Consider the following 20,690-nt stretch of genomic DNA (forward strand, 5'->3'; position numbering starts at 1 on the left):
TTGCTCTACTCCACCCCACTGCCACACATGAACCACGACACGGCCACGAGTTTCCTTTAGAGGGCGCTTAGACTATTTATAAACACGGTTTACTGCTACTTTAACTTAATAACAAAGACAAAATTCAGTATTTTCATATTTTTATTATCAATCTCACGTTACAATTCAATATTTTGTCATCATTTGCGAACCAATTTCATTGTTTGAAGTATTTTCCATATACCCGGCGTTATACGAAAACAAAAAATCCTAGAAAACCATGAAATCCCTACATATATATGTTCTTAATTGGAAATACTCATTAAATAAAGCGCCTTCGCCATATTTAACGTAATATTAATTTCCTAATTGGTACCTTGTCCCAAAAAAATTACGTATACAAATCAGGATGAATTAATTGATTTATTTATATGAGTTTTCAAATAGTCTTTTACCTTGAATGTTATATAAGATTTTTTTTGTTGCACGCAATCACGTAAATTGATAATAGTAATTGCTTCTTTCCCAACAACAACTTTTAATGAGAAAATAATGTCACGTTTTATTAATAATCAACCTCAAATTGAAAATAGTAAGTAACAAATTCAATGGATATACAATAATGTACGAAATACCCGTTTCTAAAATCTAATTATACACGATATTAGTTCAAGGTCAAATTTATACTGTTCTTAATATTGACTACACAAACTGCTTTAAACCATTTTCCTTTTACTATACTATAGGACAAAACAAATATCTGATATCGTAACTCAGTTCAAGGCACGTTCTTTTTCAGTCTCGCAAGTGAGACCAAATTGAGTTTTTACTCGCAATCTGCACAAGCTTGAGATCGTGTGGTTTAGCGAGTTTTGAGAAAGTAATTTTGAGGACAACAATTTGTCTGATTTTGTCATCAGAATAAGCAAATTAGTCCACGATATTAAAGTATTGAAAACATTTATTGATGTATATAATCTTATTATCACTTTATTCAATGAACAGTAACGTGATTATTCGAGTATAAGATCATAACTAAGTGTCTCAGTCCACTTGAATGTAAATGGACAGCAGTTAATATCAATTCAATTTGAAATGAATAAGATCATTCGCAAAAGAAAAATTATAGGTTTGTTCCAACCTGCTAGTCGGGAGCGTTCTTGGAAGGTTTGTTTCAGCCCATCAAAAAACCGTCCTTCGTACGGTGACGATTCTGCGCAAAAGAGATTACGTGTTCCAACCGGGCGGTTACCGCTATACGAACAATTCTGTTCTGCGTTCCAACCGACTTAGATTTGTGAACCGTTTCAGGGACGGTCTTGATAGGTTGGAACGAACCTTATGAGTAATAAACGAAAACTTATTATCACATACGTAATGGCGGGTTGAAATTAACATCGTGACGTAATTCGGTATTGGTTCGGGAATTGTCGGAAAATCATTTATTATATGATTTTAATATAAACTAAAATATTTTTTAAAACGTGTTTTGTTAAAAATATTTTGATGTAGTTTTACATCAGACTTATTGTATTTGAAATATTTAGACGACTTTTATCAAATTCCTCTTTAGTATTATACTTTGTTGAGAATTAATATCAAAGGAATGTACCAATTGCACTTAATATTTTTACATAAAATATTAATATGCCGTAGCGAGGTTAATTTTTAAATAAATTAAGTGATTAAATAAAATTGAATAAAAATTTCCATATTATAGAAATTACGATGAATTTGTTGGTTATTTCCATCAAATTATGATATACATTTTTGTTTAATAAAAATTATTATAAAATATTGAATATTCTTTTTAATTTACCAGACAAATCAAAATGAAATGCATAAATCTAGTTACGTGTGTTTTCATTCTTTTAACTGCATTAATGGTAAGTTTCGTCTTTGTTTTGAATATCCCTGTATAATAAATACTTCAAGTGTATCACAAATTTAAAAGTGCGTGAATAAAATATGAATGTTTTATGTCGTCGGTACTTGTTAAGTAGCGATAACCTAAATGTAAAATTTAATTATTTATTCTATAAACAAACCACTTTAAAAATAAATCACCCACTAAATAAAAATACTTGAAATTGATATAAAGATTATCTTTGGATCTTTATCTTTCTTAAGTATTCATTTCAACTCAAATTATTTACATTGCTTTCTGATAATTTTTTTAGGTTGGCCTTCAATGTAGACAAAGAAATTATCCTCTTGTTCTTCTTGAACACCAACCATCAGCTGTTATTGGTAACAGACCAATACACTAGACAATATGTTTTATTGATAAATTATTTACTATAATATAACTTGTTAGTACCTATATTATTATAATAGTACATAATACCATCAACTATAAATACAAAGGAAACTATCAAAATAATATTTAGTATAGAGTTGGAAGTTTCCAGTTTCCAATTTTGAAAATAACAGTTTCTGGAACCGTATAAATTATCCAAACTGTCTTAGATTTAAAAGAATGACTAAGTCCTGTAAGATTTTATTATGAATAATAAAATAATAAAGTACCCATTTTGATACTAAATGCAAAAAAAACATTTCAACCCTTTATTCATCATTACTACTAAAATAATACTATATTTGACTCAAGCTTGAGTATTATTTACTCTTGGATCTATATCAGCAGTAGTTGTCGAAGCCACTGTAGTCACTAAAAAAGAAATCCAACTTTTCTCATATCATATAAAGAGTTGATGCTAACAACATACTTTTAATGCTCGGTATTTGAACAATTATGAAACAACTTTTTGCTTTATTAATATAAACAGCTCGTTTTATTCTCTTCATTCGTTCACTATTCATTCTACTCGAACGAGAATACGAATTTGTGCTTAAGCCAAGCGTTAAATTGACCCCGAGTGCATTTTCCATTTGGTTAGATTGGCTCATTTCTCTTTGTTGCAGTTGCATTCCACCTACACCTAATAGGTGTGGATGTACAGCCACCATGCACTGAAAAATAATGAAACAATATCGAATAATATGTATTTAATTATACGCTTGATTATACGGCTATAGGATTTGTAAGATTGATTGTCTATGGTACTCTAAAAGTATTGTTCATCATTTAAATTTTTTTTATAATTATAATTTCACCAATGGAGTTATTCTTTTTTAAGTACCTATGTATAAAACAAGATACACCAAAATATATTAAAACGATATGAAACAGCTGCCACTATTTATAGACATTACTGTAATGTTGGTTGCCTATATAGCTATGAGGTTCGTAAGACTGGTTATCTACGTTCACTCTAAAAGTTTTTTCATAATTTAAATTTGTTTTTTCAAATAATTACCGTAGTTCACCAATAGAATTTTTTGTAGTGATATTTATATAATGGAGGATACACTAAAATATATTAAAACAAAAACAAAAAGCTGTAACTAATTATACATGTAACTGTAGTGCTGGTTACCTTAATGACTACAGGGTATGTAAGCCTGTCTATATAATTTCGAGTTTTTAACTTTTCTAATATTATTAATGATTTAGAAATGGATTTATTATTCTTAAGTAATATTGATATCAAAATAGTGAAAGATATTTCCTAAATGAATTACGTTTGAGAATAATGCAAGTAGTGTTAGTTGGATATAATAAATTCTAATAATTTTGGATGTACACCAACTATGCAGGGAAATTTACTAAATTAATATCGAATAGCTGCAACTAATAATACACAACTATAATGCTTGCTGCCTACATGACTGTGGGGCTTGTAGACGTTATTTATGTACATTATAAAAAATTGTTTGTAATTTCCAGTTTTTCATTGATTTAACATTGATAATGAATTAGAAATGACTTTATTCACCTTTTTAGATAATATTGGTATCAATGTAGTGTATATAGTATCAATATACTAAATAAAACAAAATTGAAAATGGTAAAACGAGTTGTAATTGATAACAAAAACTTTTTTTATATATATTCGAATTTTTAACTTGTTTAAGATTATTGATGATTTAGAAATGGATTTATTCTTTTTAAGTAATATTGATATCAATATAGTGATGGATACTTACTAAATAAAACACAATTGAGAATGATAAAATAAGTTTGATTGTTAAATTGTTGATAATAATTATATTTTTCAACTGTTTGTTTGTTTATTACTCGAAATATGTGTTATTTATGGAAATAAGTGCTAGTTGGATGCAATAAATTCTAATAATTTTCATACACACACACTATACAGGGAAATATTTATTTAGTAATTAGTATCCAACTAATTATACACGACTGTTATGCTGGTTGCCTAAATGACTCGGGGTTAGTAATACTAATATTCATGTACACTATAAAAAAATTGTGTGTAATTTCTAATTTTTCACTTATTTAATATTAATAATGATTTAGTAATGAATTTATTTTTTCAACGTAATATTTATAACAATATAGTGGAGGTTCCTCTCTAATTAAAATAAAATTAAGAATTATAAAAGGAATTTCATTGTTAAATTGAAAACAAAAATTATGTTTTGTTGCTGTTTATCTGTTTATTGCTACAAATATGTAATATTTATGGAAATAAGTGCTAGTTAGATGTAATAAATTCTAATTATTTTCGGTGTACACCGAATAAACAGGGAAATTTTCTAAAAAGATATTGTATTGTTGCAACTAATATTACAGATCTGTAATGCTGGTTGTCTAAATAAGTGCGGGTTTGGTAAGCCCCGAAATTTAAAGTTTTTGAATAACAATAGTGATTTAGAAATGGAGAAGTGATATTGGCATCAATATAGTGAAGGATACTTACTAAATAAAACACAATTGGAAATAGTAAAAGAAATTGCATTGTTAAATTGATAACACATATGATTTTTTCAACTGTTTGTTTGTTTATAACTAACACAATTTGTATTATTTATGAAAATAAATGCTAGTCGGAAGTGTTAAATTAACCGGAAATGGAATATGACACATTTGGTAAAATTTTTTGTGGGTAAATATAATTATTTGATTTTATCCATACCGACCTTGTTATTAAGTTATTATAATAATTTTATTTATTATTATTAACCTACTGTATTTATGCTAATTGAATAATGAACACTAAGTACAACACATTTCCTCTATAGGCACATAAAACACTTTCCCTTTATAGGCACATAATATACTTTTCAGAATTGTCATTAAAAGGGATTTATAAATAATAGTTCATTTATTACATAAGTAAATTTATTGCAAGCATTTCAATTAGATCATAGCACAAGTCAATATGTTTTTTCCTACTCAATACACTGTCTTATTTTTTGTACGTCATCGCAACTGTTTATTTTACCCACTGTTCCTAAACATGTTTTCATTTCGCTCACAACATCGGCAGGGAATTTAGGAGCATCTTCTGGAAAACTGTTTTCTAATTTATCCGGATTTACGACTCCGTCAGAAGTAACTAGACCATTTTTTTCCATAATACACTTCCAAAAACAAGAAACCTTTCTGTCCTCAAAATTTTTATCAAATACTTTATCTTCAGTTATACCGATTTCATTAAGACATTCTGCCATTTTTGGTGGCTTAGGGTGTTGCTCTGCTGATATACAGCAGGCCTAAAAACCAAATTTTAGCACAATTTATTGAAATTGTTTTTTTTTTATAATGGAACAAATGTTGTTTTAATAACTACTACACAATTATATTATATGATTATATATGATAGAAAATAATTACAACTTTGAAAGGTATTTCAAGGTATGGGAAAATAACTTTCAAATTACGCGCCGTTAATAAAATTTGAATTATTTTGTGTTCCGTGGTGGACGTCAAATAAATACAACCCTTGTGTTATTTCTATGCTATCATCAGAACACAAAATATTGTCGTGATGACTCTTAAATTTGTTCTATGATGTTTAGATACGCGGGAAATGCGGGATTATGTCAAATTTCCCAAGCATACTATCAACAATTATGGCAAAACATTTTTCGTGAACATCGGATAGTTATTCCTAAAATTGATTGTTGGTAGTGTTAGTGCATTCGTGTTTAAAAAAAATAAGATTGATTTAATTAATAGAATGTTTATCAATACTTACAAAAGTAATTAAAGAAACAACTGAAATGTAGTGTAGTAATTTCACCATAATGGATATTCTAATGGAAATGGTATGTATATGATTTTTATATCTAACCCATATATATACTTATTAAAATTGGTTATAATTTTTAAAAGTACATTCTAATACGATTTTGTCCACAATTATATAATAATTTTTGAATTAATAGATGTGTAATTGCGAAATTAACTAACCATAAACAGTATAATTATGTTTTAGCCATTTTGTCACTTGTTATTTCGACATATTAAAATTTAATTTACTTAATTGGTCTAGTGGAGGTTATGGTATTAATCCTAGTATTTCAGTTGGATTTTTATCATTTTATATATGATTTTTGAAGTTTTAGTGCTTATTTTCGGTTTATAAGTGTTTTTCGTTATTTGTACTTCACTTTATAGTTTTTTTCCAATAATCAACATTGAAATAGCTCCGAGAGTCTCCTTAATGATGGTTTCTTATCGAGTTTCAATTAATTTTTTTAAATAGTTGATACGAAAGGTATGAAAATTGAAATGAAACAAAGAAAAAAATTATATAAAGACATTTATTAATATTTTCGATATTCTTATATTATAAACAACTATTTCTATTTACAGTGTAACGATATTTATGTTTTCCGTACACCATTTTTTCGCAGTTTTCATCAACATAACAATATGTCACCGCATTTATATAAATACATCGTCAACAAACCAAAAAAATATAACAATTTGACATACTTCGCACTAAATTTGTATACTATATAAAAAATTTTTTTGGAAAATGATATTTATATGTTCGAAAAATTATTTAATGGCGATATACGTTCGTCAAAGTCACTCGAGCACTCGACGTAGTGTATAATAAGCACTATTACATCACACCAGAACTACACGGACGAACACGTACGAGCAATGCCGAGATATTCCAAAAATATCACGTATTCTCTATCTTGTGTTGTAATTATAAGAAGAATGAGTTTAGAAGACGTGTAATTAATTTATAGTGTTAAATATCATTTTCCAAAATTTAGCGATTTGATTTTTTTTGATTTATTTATTGTTGTAAAATTAACCAAATTGTGCGCTAAAGCATGCACGGAGCTTTGGATGTGAAATATAGTCTAAACGCTAATATGTAACACGCCATCTACATTTAAACGTTGTAAAAGACGCGTATTGGACGAAAATTGGAGGGGTGCATTGCCGCAAAACTTAGTGCCTTTTCAATTAAGAAAAAGAAGAAAAAATAAGAGGTTTTAGGCCTAAATTATCACGAAACTACTTTTGATCAAATCTATAGTATCACATTCCACTAGGATACCTTAAAAACGATAATCAGTTTTAAATTCAAGATGGCGCTTATATAAAAAATGGCGCTTTAATCAAACATGGCGATAAATTGTGTAAATTTTCTAAATATTTCAGATTAATCACTTTAAAGATACACTTGTGAAAAAAATGATAACTAAATCGAATATATTGTAGCTAGAGCTAAAGCTGTTGCCCTTTGGCACTTAATGAGAGTTTTTTTCTAGATTTTACGTCATATTCTCTCATTTTTATCACTTGTAATAATTTTTTTTGGATATTCAACTAGACGGTTACAAAAGTCTTCACGATATGGCTACCTTAGATCCAAAAAATAACTAAAAAAATAAAAATGTACAAAATAATAGTCTAAATCCATAGTCGCTAATTTTTTTAGTTAATAATTGATTACTAATGTTCAACAATAGCTGCCTAACGGTTTTCAATCATATAGGGGTTAGGGACTGGTTACACAATGCGGTACCGCATCCGAATCGCAACAAATTCTATAACTATTTGTCACTTTCACATCAGCTGCGTTCAATTTGTGACCAAGGTGGTGAATATTTTGAATTTTAAATGATGATGATAAAAAAACAACGAGAAGAAAAATAAAATTAAAGCTGCCAATACAAAATTTATTAAACACCAACGATCCTCGTTAGGTAGATTATTGTCGACGCTGCATTATATGGATTTAGATTTGCTAAGAACCTCTAGTTACATAATGACTAAATTACTAAGTAGCCGATACGACACTACCTTCTTCTGTTTCTAGATAAACCATTACAACTAAAAAAATTCTAAATGCAAAAAAACAACAGTGTAATTGGTAAGATTCAACAATAAAACCTTTTTGTACAATATTTACAAGAATAAATTTGAGAGTGTAAGTTTATTTCGGTCCCTTCACAAGAAAGGTGAATATAGAAGTCGAAATATATTTCTTTTTTCGTCATCAAGATCATTATCCAAAATTACTCTCGTAAATGTCTGTACTTTATGATCCTCAACATCTCCAATAATTAAGTTTTTTAAATGCGATTCCTCTAGCAGGGCCTCACCATCTAGAAAAATAGATTTTTCGAGCGTGAAGAGACACAGCAGAGCCTTACCATTATAGTGACAATTTATTGTATGTGAAGAAACTAATATAGCCTTTCCATCCTCAAAAAATAAATTTTCCAAATGTAAATCATCTATTAGGGCGTTACCATATTAAACAATCATATTTTTCAAGTGTGAAGAACACAGTAGGGTTTGACTATTATAGATAATAATTGTTTATTAATTGTGAAGAATCTAATAGGACTTTCCATCTTTAGAATGCAAATACGAATCATTAAGCAGGTTCTTTCCATATTGAACAGTCAGATTTTTATAATGTGGAGGGCATAGCAGAACCTTACCCTAATGAATATTTTTTTAATGTAAAGAATCTAGTAGAACCTTTCAATCTTTAAAAATTTAATTTTCCAAATGAATATCATGTAGCAGGGCCTTACCATTTTGAACAATCAGATTTTTCTCGTTCAGTATATTCAATAAGGACATTTTTTTAATGTTCTTTAAAGTATCAAGCAGAGTCGTGAAAAATCACATTTTTTGAGTGTAAAAAATCTGACAGGTCCTTGTAATCAATAACAACTGTAATTTGTGGTTGTGAAGAACCGAACAGTTACAAAACTCACATTTGTCGAATTTGAAAAACCATAACGAGGCCTTACCTACCATTACAAATACTAACAATTTTAAGATTGGGAACTGTAAATGACTTTTTAGTCACCTTCATTTCCATTTTTTGCATGTGAAGAATATAGCATAGCCTTACGATCACCAATACCGCATTTTTTGGTTGTAGAGATAGAACTTTATCATTATACAAAATCACATTCTTCGAATGTGAAGTAACTGAAAGAGGCTCATCGTCTTCAATAATGACATTCATCTGATGTGAAGTACCTTGCAGTATCTTGCATAATCTAATCATCATAAAATTTGTTTTTTGTAAAAGCCAATTAGGAGATTTTTTTATATGAATAACATAGCAGGGCCTCACCATTTTCAATTAGATTTTTCATATGAAGAAAATAGCAGGGCCTTACCATTTTCGATTTTTCGCATATAAATTCGAATTTTAGTACAGACATTTACGGGGAACTAAAACAATCAAATATAACCTCACTTCACATGTTTTTTATGTAAAAGAAATTATTGTATCTGAGTAGGCAAGGCAATGTCAATCTCAGTTTGGGAAACTTCAGTTCCGCTGCATGGCAGCGTATAATTTTAAGCTACTACAAAAAATGTAGCCACAAACAAAATAAATAATGAAAAAAAAAATGAAAAATGATATTCTTTTACAGTAACCGTATTATTCAAAGAGCTTAACAGATTTTCGCAAATTTTATTTCCTCCAGCAAACTAGTCTATAGTAATTGAGCACCATGGAAGGAATGGTTTGGTGTGTGTGTGTGTGTGTGAGAGTGAGTGTTTCACTTTATAATCATCACTATTGTTTCGGAATCGACCAAAAACTTTTACAATACAACCAGCACCATTTATGACATTCGTTTGCTCTTAAATTCCGAAAATTGTTAATTTTAACAAGTCAAATATCAAAAATCGCGCCCAGCTGCATAAATTATTTTTTTCAGTCTACAAACTTACCAGAATTAACACTAACGTTACGTATCACAAAGATTTTTTTTTTACATTCCTAAACTAATATTAAAAAATAATAATATGTGTTACAAACACCCTGTCTTACATTCTAATCTGCGTAAATACAGATCGCTCGGCGAAAATTTACGATGTTACAGTCGTTATGAAACAAGTGGCAACACTGTATAGATTGGATAATGAGAGTAGGTGGGAGTAAAAGGGTTTATCATTATATAGTTTGTTCATTCAAATTCGCCTTTAGTTTTCTTTTAAGTGATGATTGCTTTATAATTTGAACTTTATGTATGCAGAAACCCTTTTTGAAAAATACAGCTTCAATCAGAGAGTTCTTTTTGGAAAACTAAAAAAATTTCTTGATTAAAAAAATATTTTATTAATATATATAAAATAATTTAGATACGATTTTCACTCTACTGTATGTTCAAAAGAAGTTGCAATTTTTTTTTAAAAATCGTTGTTGCTATACCGAATGTCCCACGAAACAATTAGGAAGAAGCAGTTTTCTATAAATTTAACTTTTGGAATACAAAATGAGTGTACATTTTTTTGTTCAAAACCTTTTATTACCATATCGAATGTCCTATAAAAAATGCGGTTCAATAAAAAATTGAGGTTGTTGAGGAAATCAATTAATTTCAGATATAGATCAAATTGAGCGGCAGAATGTGAAAATTGAAAACCGGTTTACAATTTCCCCAAAAGAAAATATTATTATATAGACTGTCCCATAAAAAATCGATGTTGGTGTTAAAAAGTCGAGATCGATGTAAAAATCAATTTATTTCAAATATAATTTGAAATAATAAAATCCATTTTGACTATAATGAATGTCCCACTAAAGCACCATATTAAAAATGAGTTTTGTATAATTTTTCAAAACAGCGATAACTGAAAGGTAAATATTTTTTTTACGTAAACCTACTACTATACAGGATGTCCTTTCAAAAAAGCGATTGATATAAAATATAAATTAGTTTGGAAACAAACTAAAATAAATACAATTTCTGTTACGAAAATGGTTGTTATTATTATACCTAATGTTCCAAAAAAAGTAGGATATACTGTTGTGGTGATTGATTTTGTACATATATACAAAGCAGCAACAAGTGTAAGATTTTTTTTGATAAAAATCGTTTTTACTATACCAAATGTCCCTAAAAACTTGCTATTGATGTTAAACAAAACTCATTTCAAATATAATAAAATTGAGTGACAGTAGTTGCAAACAGAAAAAAAGATTATTTTTTATCTCAAAAAATCATTTTTATTATATCGAATGTCCCAAAAAATTTAGGACAAACTCTAGTGATAATTGATTTCGTACAAATATACAAAGCACACAGAAATGAAATATAAAACAGATTTTTTTTTGAAAAAAATAGTTTTTGCTATACCAAATGTCCCCAAAAACTTGCTATTACCTCATTTGAAATATATATATATATATATATATATATATATATATATATATATATACCGAATGTCCCATCCCAAAAAATAAAGTAGATGTAAAACGTAACCCATTTAGAGTATAAATTAAAATGAGCAGAAGAATATAAAATTCATAACGGGTTAACAACTTTCCCTATAGAAACCGTGCTTATTACACCGAATGTCCGACGAAAAAAACGCGAATCGCGTGAAACTGAACCCATTCGAAATATAAATCGAATTATTTCGTTATGACGATATCAAATACGCGAAAAAAAAGAACAAATAACGTCGACATTTTTTTTTGCTAGAGCTGACGAGATATTTTTCATTGTTTCAAGATACTTTTCTTCCCAAGAGGGTATCAAGACCACCCTCATTTAACTGACGAATACTGTTCCGGATAGAGATGCACACCCTCAACAGTAAATATCGAACAGTCTGGAACAAAACAAAAATATCTCAGGTCCCCGCTACAAATTTATATACCGGGTGAACAAATAAATTATAGATTCAACTTACCGTCCGGTAGTTCTAGTAGCTTCTTAGGTAACCCATCGAAATAAGGATGTACCATGGCTTCTTCGGCGCCTAATCGTAGTTGAGGATTCAATTGGAGCAGACCGCTAGCCATACTTTCACCGTGTACGATATCGTGGAGCGCTGACCAACAAAAACCCAATTTACGAGGTTTGTACTGCCCCAATTTGTGTATTTTGTGATACCCTGGTAGTTGACTAACCCCCGGCCAATCTTCTTCTGTCGGAGTACCAAGAATCTAAAGAATTAATCGATTTTTAATTGAAATAGTATCGATTATCGATTGCGGTGGTAGTACCTTGAATATTTTATCTAGTTGATCGTAGGTATCACGGACTCCTGGAAATATCGCCATTCCTGTTATCATTTCGACGAATATACAACCGACGCCCCACATATCTAACGACGTAGAATAATCGGTGCTGCCTAATAGTACGTCGGGCGGTCGGTACCATAAGGTAACGACCTCGTGGGAGTACGTATGGCTCGGTACGGATTTGGCTCGCGCCAAACCGAAATCTGCTAATTTTAATTCGCCGATTTCGCTGATTAGGAGATTTTGGGGTTTGACGTCGCGATGGAGGACTCTTCTTTTGTGGCAATATGCGAGACCTCTAAGTAATTGGAAGAGGAACAGTCTGACGTTTCTGGGATCCAAACCGCCGCTGTGTCGTTCTAAATATTGCGATAGATCCGTATGCTGGGGGGTTTGCAAAACAAATTTATTAATGATTAATACTGAAAAATTGTCGGGTTAGTGACTTACGACGTATTCGAAGACGAATGTCAGTGTCTGTCTGGTATGTACGATGTCATGTAAAGTGACGATATTCGCGTGTTTCAGTTCTTTTAATAAGGAAGCTTCTCGGATTGCTGTAAATGGAGCACCTTCTTCTTCTTGGAGGATTATTTCTTTTAACGCCACAACTTGATTTTGTAAACTGTGTATTATGGAAGAAAAACATTAAATTCGCAACAAAAATTCTGTCGTCTTTTCGCCAAAAATTCGAAAATACCCAAACTCTTGATTCTGTCAATGTCATTTCTGTTACACTTTATTTTCTGTAATATATAAATTGTTCCCTGTCATCTGTCAATGTCAATTTTGTTACTTTTCATTCTATAATCATATGTAGAGCTAGTTAAACAAGACGTTGTTGTTCCGTGTCATCTGTCATTGTCTTTTGTATCGATATAGGTGAAGTCTATGATAGTTTGTCAGCTGTAATTGTCATTTATGTCAAAGCAAACGTGTTTTACTTAGTTTCTCTCACAAATTAGGTCAAAATTGATGTTTTCTTTGAGATTATATATCATTTTGGAAATGTATCAAATGCTCAAGTTCCATGTCATCTGTCATTGTCTTTTGTATCGATATAGGTGAAATCTATGATAGTTTGTCAGCTGTAATTGTCATTTATGTCAAAGCAAACGTGTTTTACTTAGTTTCTCTCACAAATTATGTCAAAATTGATGTTTTCTTTGAGATTATATATCATTTTGGAAATGTATCAAATGCTCAAGTTCCATGTCATCTGTCATTGTCTTTTGTATCGATATAGGTGAAATCTATGATAGTTTGTCAGCTGTAATTGTCATTTATGTCAAAGCAAACGTGTTTCACTTAGTTTCTCTCACAAATTATGTCAAAATTGATGTTTTCTTTGAGATTATATATCATTTTGGAAATGTATCAAATGCTCAAGTTCCATGTCATCTGTCATTGTCTTTTGTATCGATATAGGTGAAGTCTATGATGGTTTGCCAGCTGTCATTGTCATTTATGTCAAATTAAACGTGTTTTCACTTAGTTTTTCTCACAAATTATGTCAAAATTGATGGTTTCTTTGAGATTATATATCATTTTGGAAATGTATCAAATGCTCAACTTCCATGTCATCTGTCATTGTCTTTTGTATCGATATAGGTGTAGTCTATGATGGTTTGTCAGCTGTCATTTATGTCAAAGCAAACGTGTTTTCATAAATTATGTCAAATTACAGTTTTTCTGTGATCAATGTATAAAATGGTAACGTTCCATGTCATCTGTCATTGTTGTTTTTATTAATATAGAAATAGTCGATGATAGTTTGTCAGCTGTCATTGTCACTTCTGTCAATATAGACGTCATCAAAGAATTTTAAAACATACACCCTTGTCTTATATCCTAAGTTATTGTTCCTTGTCAACTGTCATTTTTATTTCTATCAATAAAAATATGTGTTTCAAAATATTGTCATGTGTCATTGTCACTTCTGTTACTATGAACGTCTTCTATGAATTTCGAATTATACTCTCGACTTATATATCGAGTTTTGTTCCATGTCAATTGTAATTGTCACTTTTGTCAATAAAGATGCAGTTTATGATAGTTTGACAGCTGTCATTGTCATTTCTATTAATATAAATATTTTTCCTAATAGTGTGTCATGTGTCATTTTTGTCAATATCAACGTGTTTTATGGTAATAGTGGAAGAAGACTAATTTATTTACCGCTTTTACAATTTGATAATAGACATATGATAGATCTTAAATTCCTTACATTTAATTAACTCAGTTTTTTTGAAAAACAAAATAAATCAAAGATGTATAAAATCTGTGTAAATAAAACTCCTGACCAACGAAGCGTTTTCCCTAATTATTTGAATACACTTTAATGCTCTCTCGTTCTGTTCCTATAACCTATTTAATTCGAAGAGTCTAACCCGTATTAAAATTTACTCTTTCACGTTATCCTTTGTTCTTGTCCTTTTTGTAGTCCCTCATTTGTTATAAGAACACTTCTGCTGCCCGTATAAATTTCGAGAGAAATCTGAATCTGATGATAATTTGATTACTTGTCGAAACGTAGATCTTAAGTGGGCGGGAAAGGAAAATTTAGAGGGAAACTAATTTTGTCGGAAAATCTTCTAGTTCGCCAGATGAAAATTGAGTTTGGGTCAAAGTAGAATGCAAGTTAATGCCAAATACCAGGGTTGATTGATTTTTTTTAATGTATAATATTTTGAATGACTAATATGAGGGTCGTACGGTGTTTTTTGTATAAATTTTCAAATTTCGCACTAATACGACGCAAAGAAAATGAAGTTAAGTGAAAAAAAAAATTCACAATGGTTTAAGAACGATAAATACGAGAGTCGTATTGTTTTTTCTATAGAAAATTCAATTTTTGCAAATTAATTTTCAATTTCTTGAGAAAAAATTAACACACAGTGTTAAAACGGGCTAAATAAGTACGAGGGTAGTTTGATTAACAGAATATATTCACAATGTATTAAGAACTATTTATACGAGGGTCGTACGATGTTTTTACAATTTAGAACAAAGTTTCTTCGAATTTTACGTTTAAAATTTCAGTTTAATGACCTTATAAATCGTTACGAGGTGCTGAAACAGGCAAATACGAGGGTCGTCTGATGTTTTTCTGTATAAATTTTCAAATTTCGCAAGGAAAATGTCAGTTCAATGAAAAGAAAATATTCACAATATATTAAGAACGATGTATACGATTGTTCTACGATGTTTTTTCGATGTAAACAGCAGTTTCCTCGAACTTGGCGAATGAAATGTGGGTTTAGTGAATACACAAAGGTCACATAATGCTAAGTACGGTGAATACGAGGTTGGTACGATATTTTTCAAAGTAAAACGCAGTTTCTTCGAAATTTACTTTAATGAACATAAACAGGGTGATGAGAAAAGTGAATACGAGGGTCGTATGATTCTTTTTTTCCATATAAAATGTGCGAATGACGATAAATAAGATGTTTCAAAAACAAAATTATTAATAAAAATATGAAATAGTGTCGTTTGAACTTTCTACTTACTTGCTAAATCCTTTGTACACAGTCGCGTATGAACCTTCACCTAATTGTTCTAATTTAATATAAGCTTCTGATTTCCCGAAGGGTGAATCGCCCTAAAAATACATCAACATCATTTTATCGATGTAGTATATAGGATAGTTTATATAAAAACGAATCATTCGATTGAAAAGTTCATTGGAATCAATTTTTTTCAATTACTTTTTGTATTAAATCAAATTCAACTTTAAATTTTCGTCTTTCGTCAATTGTTAAAAACAAGAATTGAGAAATAGAGAAAAAAAAACATGAATAATATTTTCGCGCGATATTTTTTTTCAACATCAAACAATTATGGAAAAAGTGCTCGTTAAGCTTCCTGCTCTTTTTTTCCTGAAAATGCTTGAGGGTTTAAGCGGAAAATGAACAAAACATACACTCTTATTTACGTTTGTTTGAAGTGTTTCCGAGCAGACTAAAAACGTCCCCTTTTCGATTGTAAGTTTGCTAATATTAAAAAAAAGGTATTTAAAGGAAAATTATAAAAAAACATGATAATTTTAAGTAGTTTGGAATGTATATTTGATTTCCACTCACCCCGAACGCCGAATATCGCTTCGTTCGTCGATTATCACCACCCTGATTGAGCAAAACTTCCGATTTAGGTCTCGGGGGTTTTCTCGGCCTCAGTATCACTTTAGTCTCTTCTCGAATATCTTCGTCTAATAATTTACTATCGCTAGAAACCGATAATTGCCTCTTGACCCTGTCGTGTCCACCGACATTATTCCATTCTGCGAAAACAAAGTAAACTAATAATAATAAATGAACGGACTATAACAATGGACGATAATAATTCGAAGGGAATTCTTAGTATTAATGAACGGACTATAGCAAATCGCGAAATTAATAATCGAATAAATTTTATCGATGAATGGACTATAACAATAAATAACAACCTTATCAGTCGGATATTATTTTTAATGAACGGACTATGAGAATAAGCGAAATTGATACTCGTTGAATTTTATTGTTTAAGGGACTATAAAAATGAAAAAATTAATTTGTGAGGAATTTTCATTACAGATGAATCGACTGTACCACTTTTATTTATTGATATTCGGAAAATTTTTATTAATAATGAACGGACTATAGGCGTATATAATGTTAGTATTATAAATGAACCGACTATACTAATAAACGACGATCATTTCAAACGAACTTTTATTATAAATGAACGGACTATCAAAACAAGAGAATAATTTTTAAAGATAAACGGACTGTAAAAATAAAAAATACTAGTTCTTATTACAAATGAACGGACTATAGCCATTCGCGAAATTAATATTAGGAAAAATTTTATAGATGAATGGACTATAACAATACTATTAGTGGGACTATTATTATAGATGAACGGACTTCATCAATTGGAATTGGACAATTTGGGAATTAATTTTCAGAAAAATCTTATTTTCAATGAACAGAATAAGTGAAATTGATACTCGGCGAATTTTATGGTTGAACGGACTATAAAAATAAACAGAATTGAGAGGAATTTTCATTATAGATGATCCGAATATACCAATTAAGCGATATTTATTATAAATTAAAGGATAATAACAATAAACGAAAATTATTTTAGAATTATTATTACAGATGAACCACTTTAGATATAAATTTTGGGAAAATTCTTATTAATAATGAACTGACTATAAACGTAAGACATGTTACTATTATAAATGAACCGACTATACTAATATACGACCATTATTTTAGACGAATTTTCATTATAAATAAACGGACTATCAAAACAAGAGAATTGAACAACCGAATATTTTTTAAAGATAAACGGACTAAGAATAAAAAATACTAGTTCTTATTACAAATGAACGGACTATAGCAAATCGCGGAATTAATAATCGGACAACTTTCATAGATAAATGGACTGAGTAAATATCGGTTGGACTATTAATATTGGTGAACGGACTATACCAATTTTAGATTTAATATTTAGGACTATAAAAATGAGTGTTATTGATGAATTTTTATGTTTGAACGGACTATAAAAATAAACAAAATTAATTTTGAAAGGAATTTTCATTACAGATGAATTGACTATACCAATTAAACGGTATTTATTATAAATAAACGGATTATAGCCATAAATGAAACTTATTTTAGAATTATTATTATAAATGAACAGACTATACCACTTTTAGATATTGTTAATCGGAAAATTATTGAATGAACCGACTATACTAATATACGATAATCATTTCAGACAAATTTTTATTATAAATGAACAGATTATCAAAACAAGTGGATTGGATAATCGAAGAATTTTTATAGATAAACGGACTATAAAAATAAACGAAATTGATATCGGGAAACTCTTATTATATATAAACTGACTATATCAATTTTAGATATTGATAATCGAGGAATTATAAATGAACGGACTATAGAAATAAACTAAACTCATTTTAGGAAAAACCATAGATGAATCGATTATAAATAAACAAAACTAAAATTCGAATACGTCTCGGAATGAACGGACTATACATATAATCTTCATCTCTCTTTTGAAATTTATTTGTGTTTTCTGATTTCCCATTCAATTTTACATAAAAGAGTGTCTTGAGGGTGAATAAGAAGCTTTGCATTGTAGACTTGAAATTATGGATGTGCACATTTTAAGAGGGTTGTTATACAGATGTATTTAAAATATACAAGTGGTAATCAAAAATTTCATTAAATAATTATAAACAATGATGTTTCTCAATTTGGTAATGGGCTGATTAGATTGTACTGATGAGGACTAAGAAGATCAAACCGCTTACGTAATTCCGCTAAAGATTCAATAATCGTGTGGCACATAGACAATAAAGTAATTGTTAGTTATACAGAGAGGAGAGAAAATGGGAAAGTGGAAAAAAATCACAAGCATAAATTTTTTTATAGATATTTTACTTTCTATTCTAAATTTATATGCGAAATTTCTTTTTTTAAATATTTGTTAATGAATATGGCTTCCCGAGATGTAGGATATAACATCAAAATTTATCGAGGACATATTATCAACAAGATTGGGGATAATTTATAAATCGATTTTTTCAATTTACACTAAGAAAAATCATTTAAATATTAATGTAAATCATATTGAAAAATCTTCAATAAATTTTGGTTAGATTAAATATTTATAAACGGCCAAATTTCGTTATTGAAAATTCTTCTAGCGTGCAGAATATAAAGGCGTTATTGGAAACCACTTCCGAAGTTTCCATATCGCATATAAAAGCTTCTCAATATCGCCCAGAGCTCGCCCAAACCAAACACAATTATTCCAGGAGAACGTCTTCGATATATACGAGGGTCTATCTATAGTTATCATCAATCAACGCTAAAATTAATGTCGAACATTTACACAGTTTTGTGAAAAGTCGCAAAAATGAAGAAAAAAAATATTTTTCACTAAAATTTTTCGTAAAAAAAGGTTTATACGAAATTTTAAGAAAATACAGGTATATAAATATAATTATAAAATTTGTTGAGTTTTGGGTGATGTAATCATATCCATTATCGATTATTTTTAGGTGAACCAACTATATCAGTTTTAGATATTAATATTCGGGAAACTTTTATTATTAATAAACGGACTATAGATATACGAAAAATAATAGTCGGAAAATTTTAATAGATGAATGGACTATAGAAATAAATAAAACTAATATCAATTACCAGCTGATTGTGCGCTCCGCATTGAACCCATTTCTCCGCTTGGACCGTAAGTGGAATACTCGCCTAAAAATTGAGAAATTTTTTATTTATTTTCAATTTTTTTTTTAATATCAGAAACACAGTAAAATCATCAATACCTATAGTTACTATATTATTCTATAGCTAGGACCATGGTAGTAGTCAAAGACTCAGGAAATGAAAATACTGAAATTAGCGAAATAGTAGGCATTTCAAAAAATAGCGAATCCTTTTTATTTTGTTGGAACCACCCTCGTAGGTCAAATTACGTCATGAGTACATCAAAGTGGCAACTATGAACTAAAGCAACATAAAAATTCATTAAAGAATCTTTTTCCATGATGAACATGACATAACTTGAATATTACAGTGTTTCTGGATTTAAATTATAAACAGTGTGTCCCCGGGTGAAATATCCTATAGGTGAAAATTTCGAACTTTATGAACATTTTTTGTAAGAAATAAAGAAAACGTGATATATCATTAAAAAGTAAATAAAACCATATACAGATAGTTGAAATTATGTACAGTATGTCCCCAGGTGAAATACTCTAAAGGTGAAAATTTAGAATTTCATGAAAAATTTTGTAAGAGATAAAAAAAATGTGGAATAACATTCCAAACTTAACAAAACTACATACAGAAAGTGAAAATTGTATACGGGATGTCCTCGTGTGAAATACCCTAAAGGCGAAAATTTCGAATTTCATAAAAAATTTTTCGTAAAAGAAATAAACGTGAAAAAACATTTGAAGCTTAACAAAACCATAGAGGTTCTTTTATAAGAGATCCAGTTTAGATACGAGGGCTGCTTGAAAAGTTCCCTATCTAATAAAGAAACAAGATATTTTTCTTCCCAATAATATTTTTTAACACAATATTGACATCTTCAGGTACAAATCGGAAATTTGTCAAATAACCCTCGTACCTTTCTATAAACAAGTTATCCCACATAATAACCAGAGCTGAAGCATTTGGAGGAATTCAAAACATGACGATTGAGGACAATTTACCAGTATAATTAAGTTGTATCCCTAAGGAGTAATAGGACCACAAAATTGGTTCGAAAATTTCGAAAAAAATCAATTTCTTCGTAACCCTATTATTTAAAAAT

General features: G+C 29.4%; 3 protein-coding genes across 4 annotated transcripts in view; all 3 read right to left on the bottom strand.

Moving 5' to 3' along the window:
- Positions 1-130: 130 nt before the first annotated feature.
- LOC130445376 (uncharacterized) lies at positions 131-4,842 on the bottom strand. Its single transcript, XM_056780971.1, has 3 exons — positions 4,767-4,842; positions 2,709-2,952; positions 131-2,650 (listed from the first exon to the last, which is right to left on the bottom strand). The coding sequence occupies exons 1-3, from the start codon at positions 4,803-4,805 to the stop codon at positions 2,586-2,588; spliced, it is 348 nt and encodes a 115-aa protein (XP_056636949.1). The 5' UTR covers positions 4,806-4,842; the 3' UTR covers positions 131-2,585.
- Positions 4,843-5,170: 328 nt separating this feature from the next.
- On the bottom strand, positions 5,171-6,149 carry LOC130444531 (uncharacterized). Its single transcript, XM_056779724.1, has 2 exons — positions 6,048-6,149; positions 5,171-5,562 (listed from the first exon to the last, which is right to left on the bottom strand). Exons 1-2 carry the CDS (start codon positions 6,093-6,095, stop codon positions 5,239-5,241), a joined length of 372 nt encoding a protein of 123 aa, XP_056635702.1. The 5' UTR covers positions 6,096-6,149; the 3' UTR covers positions 5,171-5,238.
- A 456-nt stretch (positions 6,150-6,605) lies between these two features.
- The window catches only part of LOC130452428 (cyclin-dependent kinase 14), a 77,814-nt gene continuing 63,729 nt past the window's right edge, over positions 6,606-20,690 (bottom strand). For both annotated transcript variants that reach the window (XM_056791706.1, XM_056791707.1), the window contains exons 4-10: positions 19,559-19,621; positions 16,418-16,614; positions 15,845-15,936; positions 12,783-12,957; positions 12,315-12,716; positions 11,999-12,254; positions 6,606-11,917 (exon numbers count right to left, since the gene is read on the bottom strand). In XM_056791706.1, the coding sequence (XP_056647684.1) occupies positions 11,853-11,917; positions 11,999-12,254; positions 12,315-12,716; positions 12,783-12,957; positions 15,845-15,936; positions 16,418-16,614; positions 19,559-19,621 (1,250 nt within the window). In that variant the 3' untranslated portion in view covers positions 6,606-11,852. The remainder of the gene's footprint in view (positions 11,918-11,998; positions 12,255-12,314; positions 12,717-12,782; positions 12,958-15,844; positions 15,937-16,417; positions 16,615-19,558; positions 19,622-20,690) is intronic.

Source organism: Diorhabda sublineata, chromosome 1 (assembly GCF_026230105.1).
Source record: "Diorhabda sublineata isolate icDioSubl1.1 chromosome 1, icDioSubl1.1, whole genome shotgun sequence".
In the NCBI taxonomy this organism is placed as follows: domain Eukaryota; kingdom Metazoa; phylum Arthropoda; class Insecta; order Coleoptera; family Chrysomelidae; genus Diorhabda; species Diorhabda sublineata.

Coding starts and splice junctions, on each gene's coding strand:
- LOC130445376 (XM_056780971.1), bottom strand. CDS start 4,805: ATGCAATTTCTTTTACTATTTCCAATTGTGTTTTATTTA. Junction 2,953..4,766: donor TTCCAATTGTGTTTTATTTA/GTAAGTATCCTT, acceptor ATTATTTTTCAG/TGCATGGTGGCTGTACATCC. Junction 2,651..2,708: donor TCAAATACCGAGCATTAAAA/GTATGTTGTTAG, acceptor TTTCTTTTTTAG/TGACTACAGTGGCTTCGACA.
- LOC130444531 (XM_056779724.1), bottom strand. CDS start 6,095: ATGGTGAAATTACTACACTACATTTCAGTTGTTTCTTTAATTACTTTT. Junction 5,563..6,047: donor TTGTTTCTTTAATTACTTTT/GTAAGTATTGAT, acceptor TTTGGTTTTTAG/GCCTGCTGTATATCAGCAGA.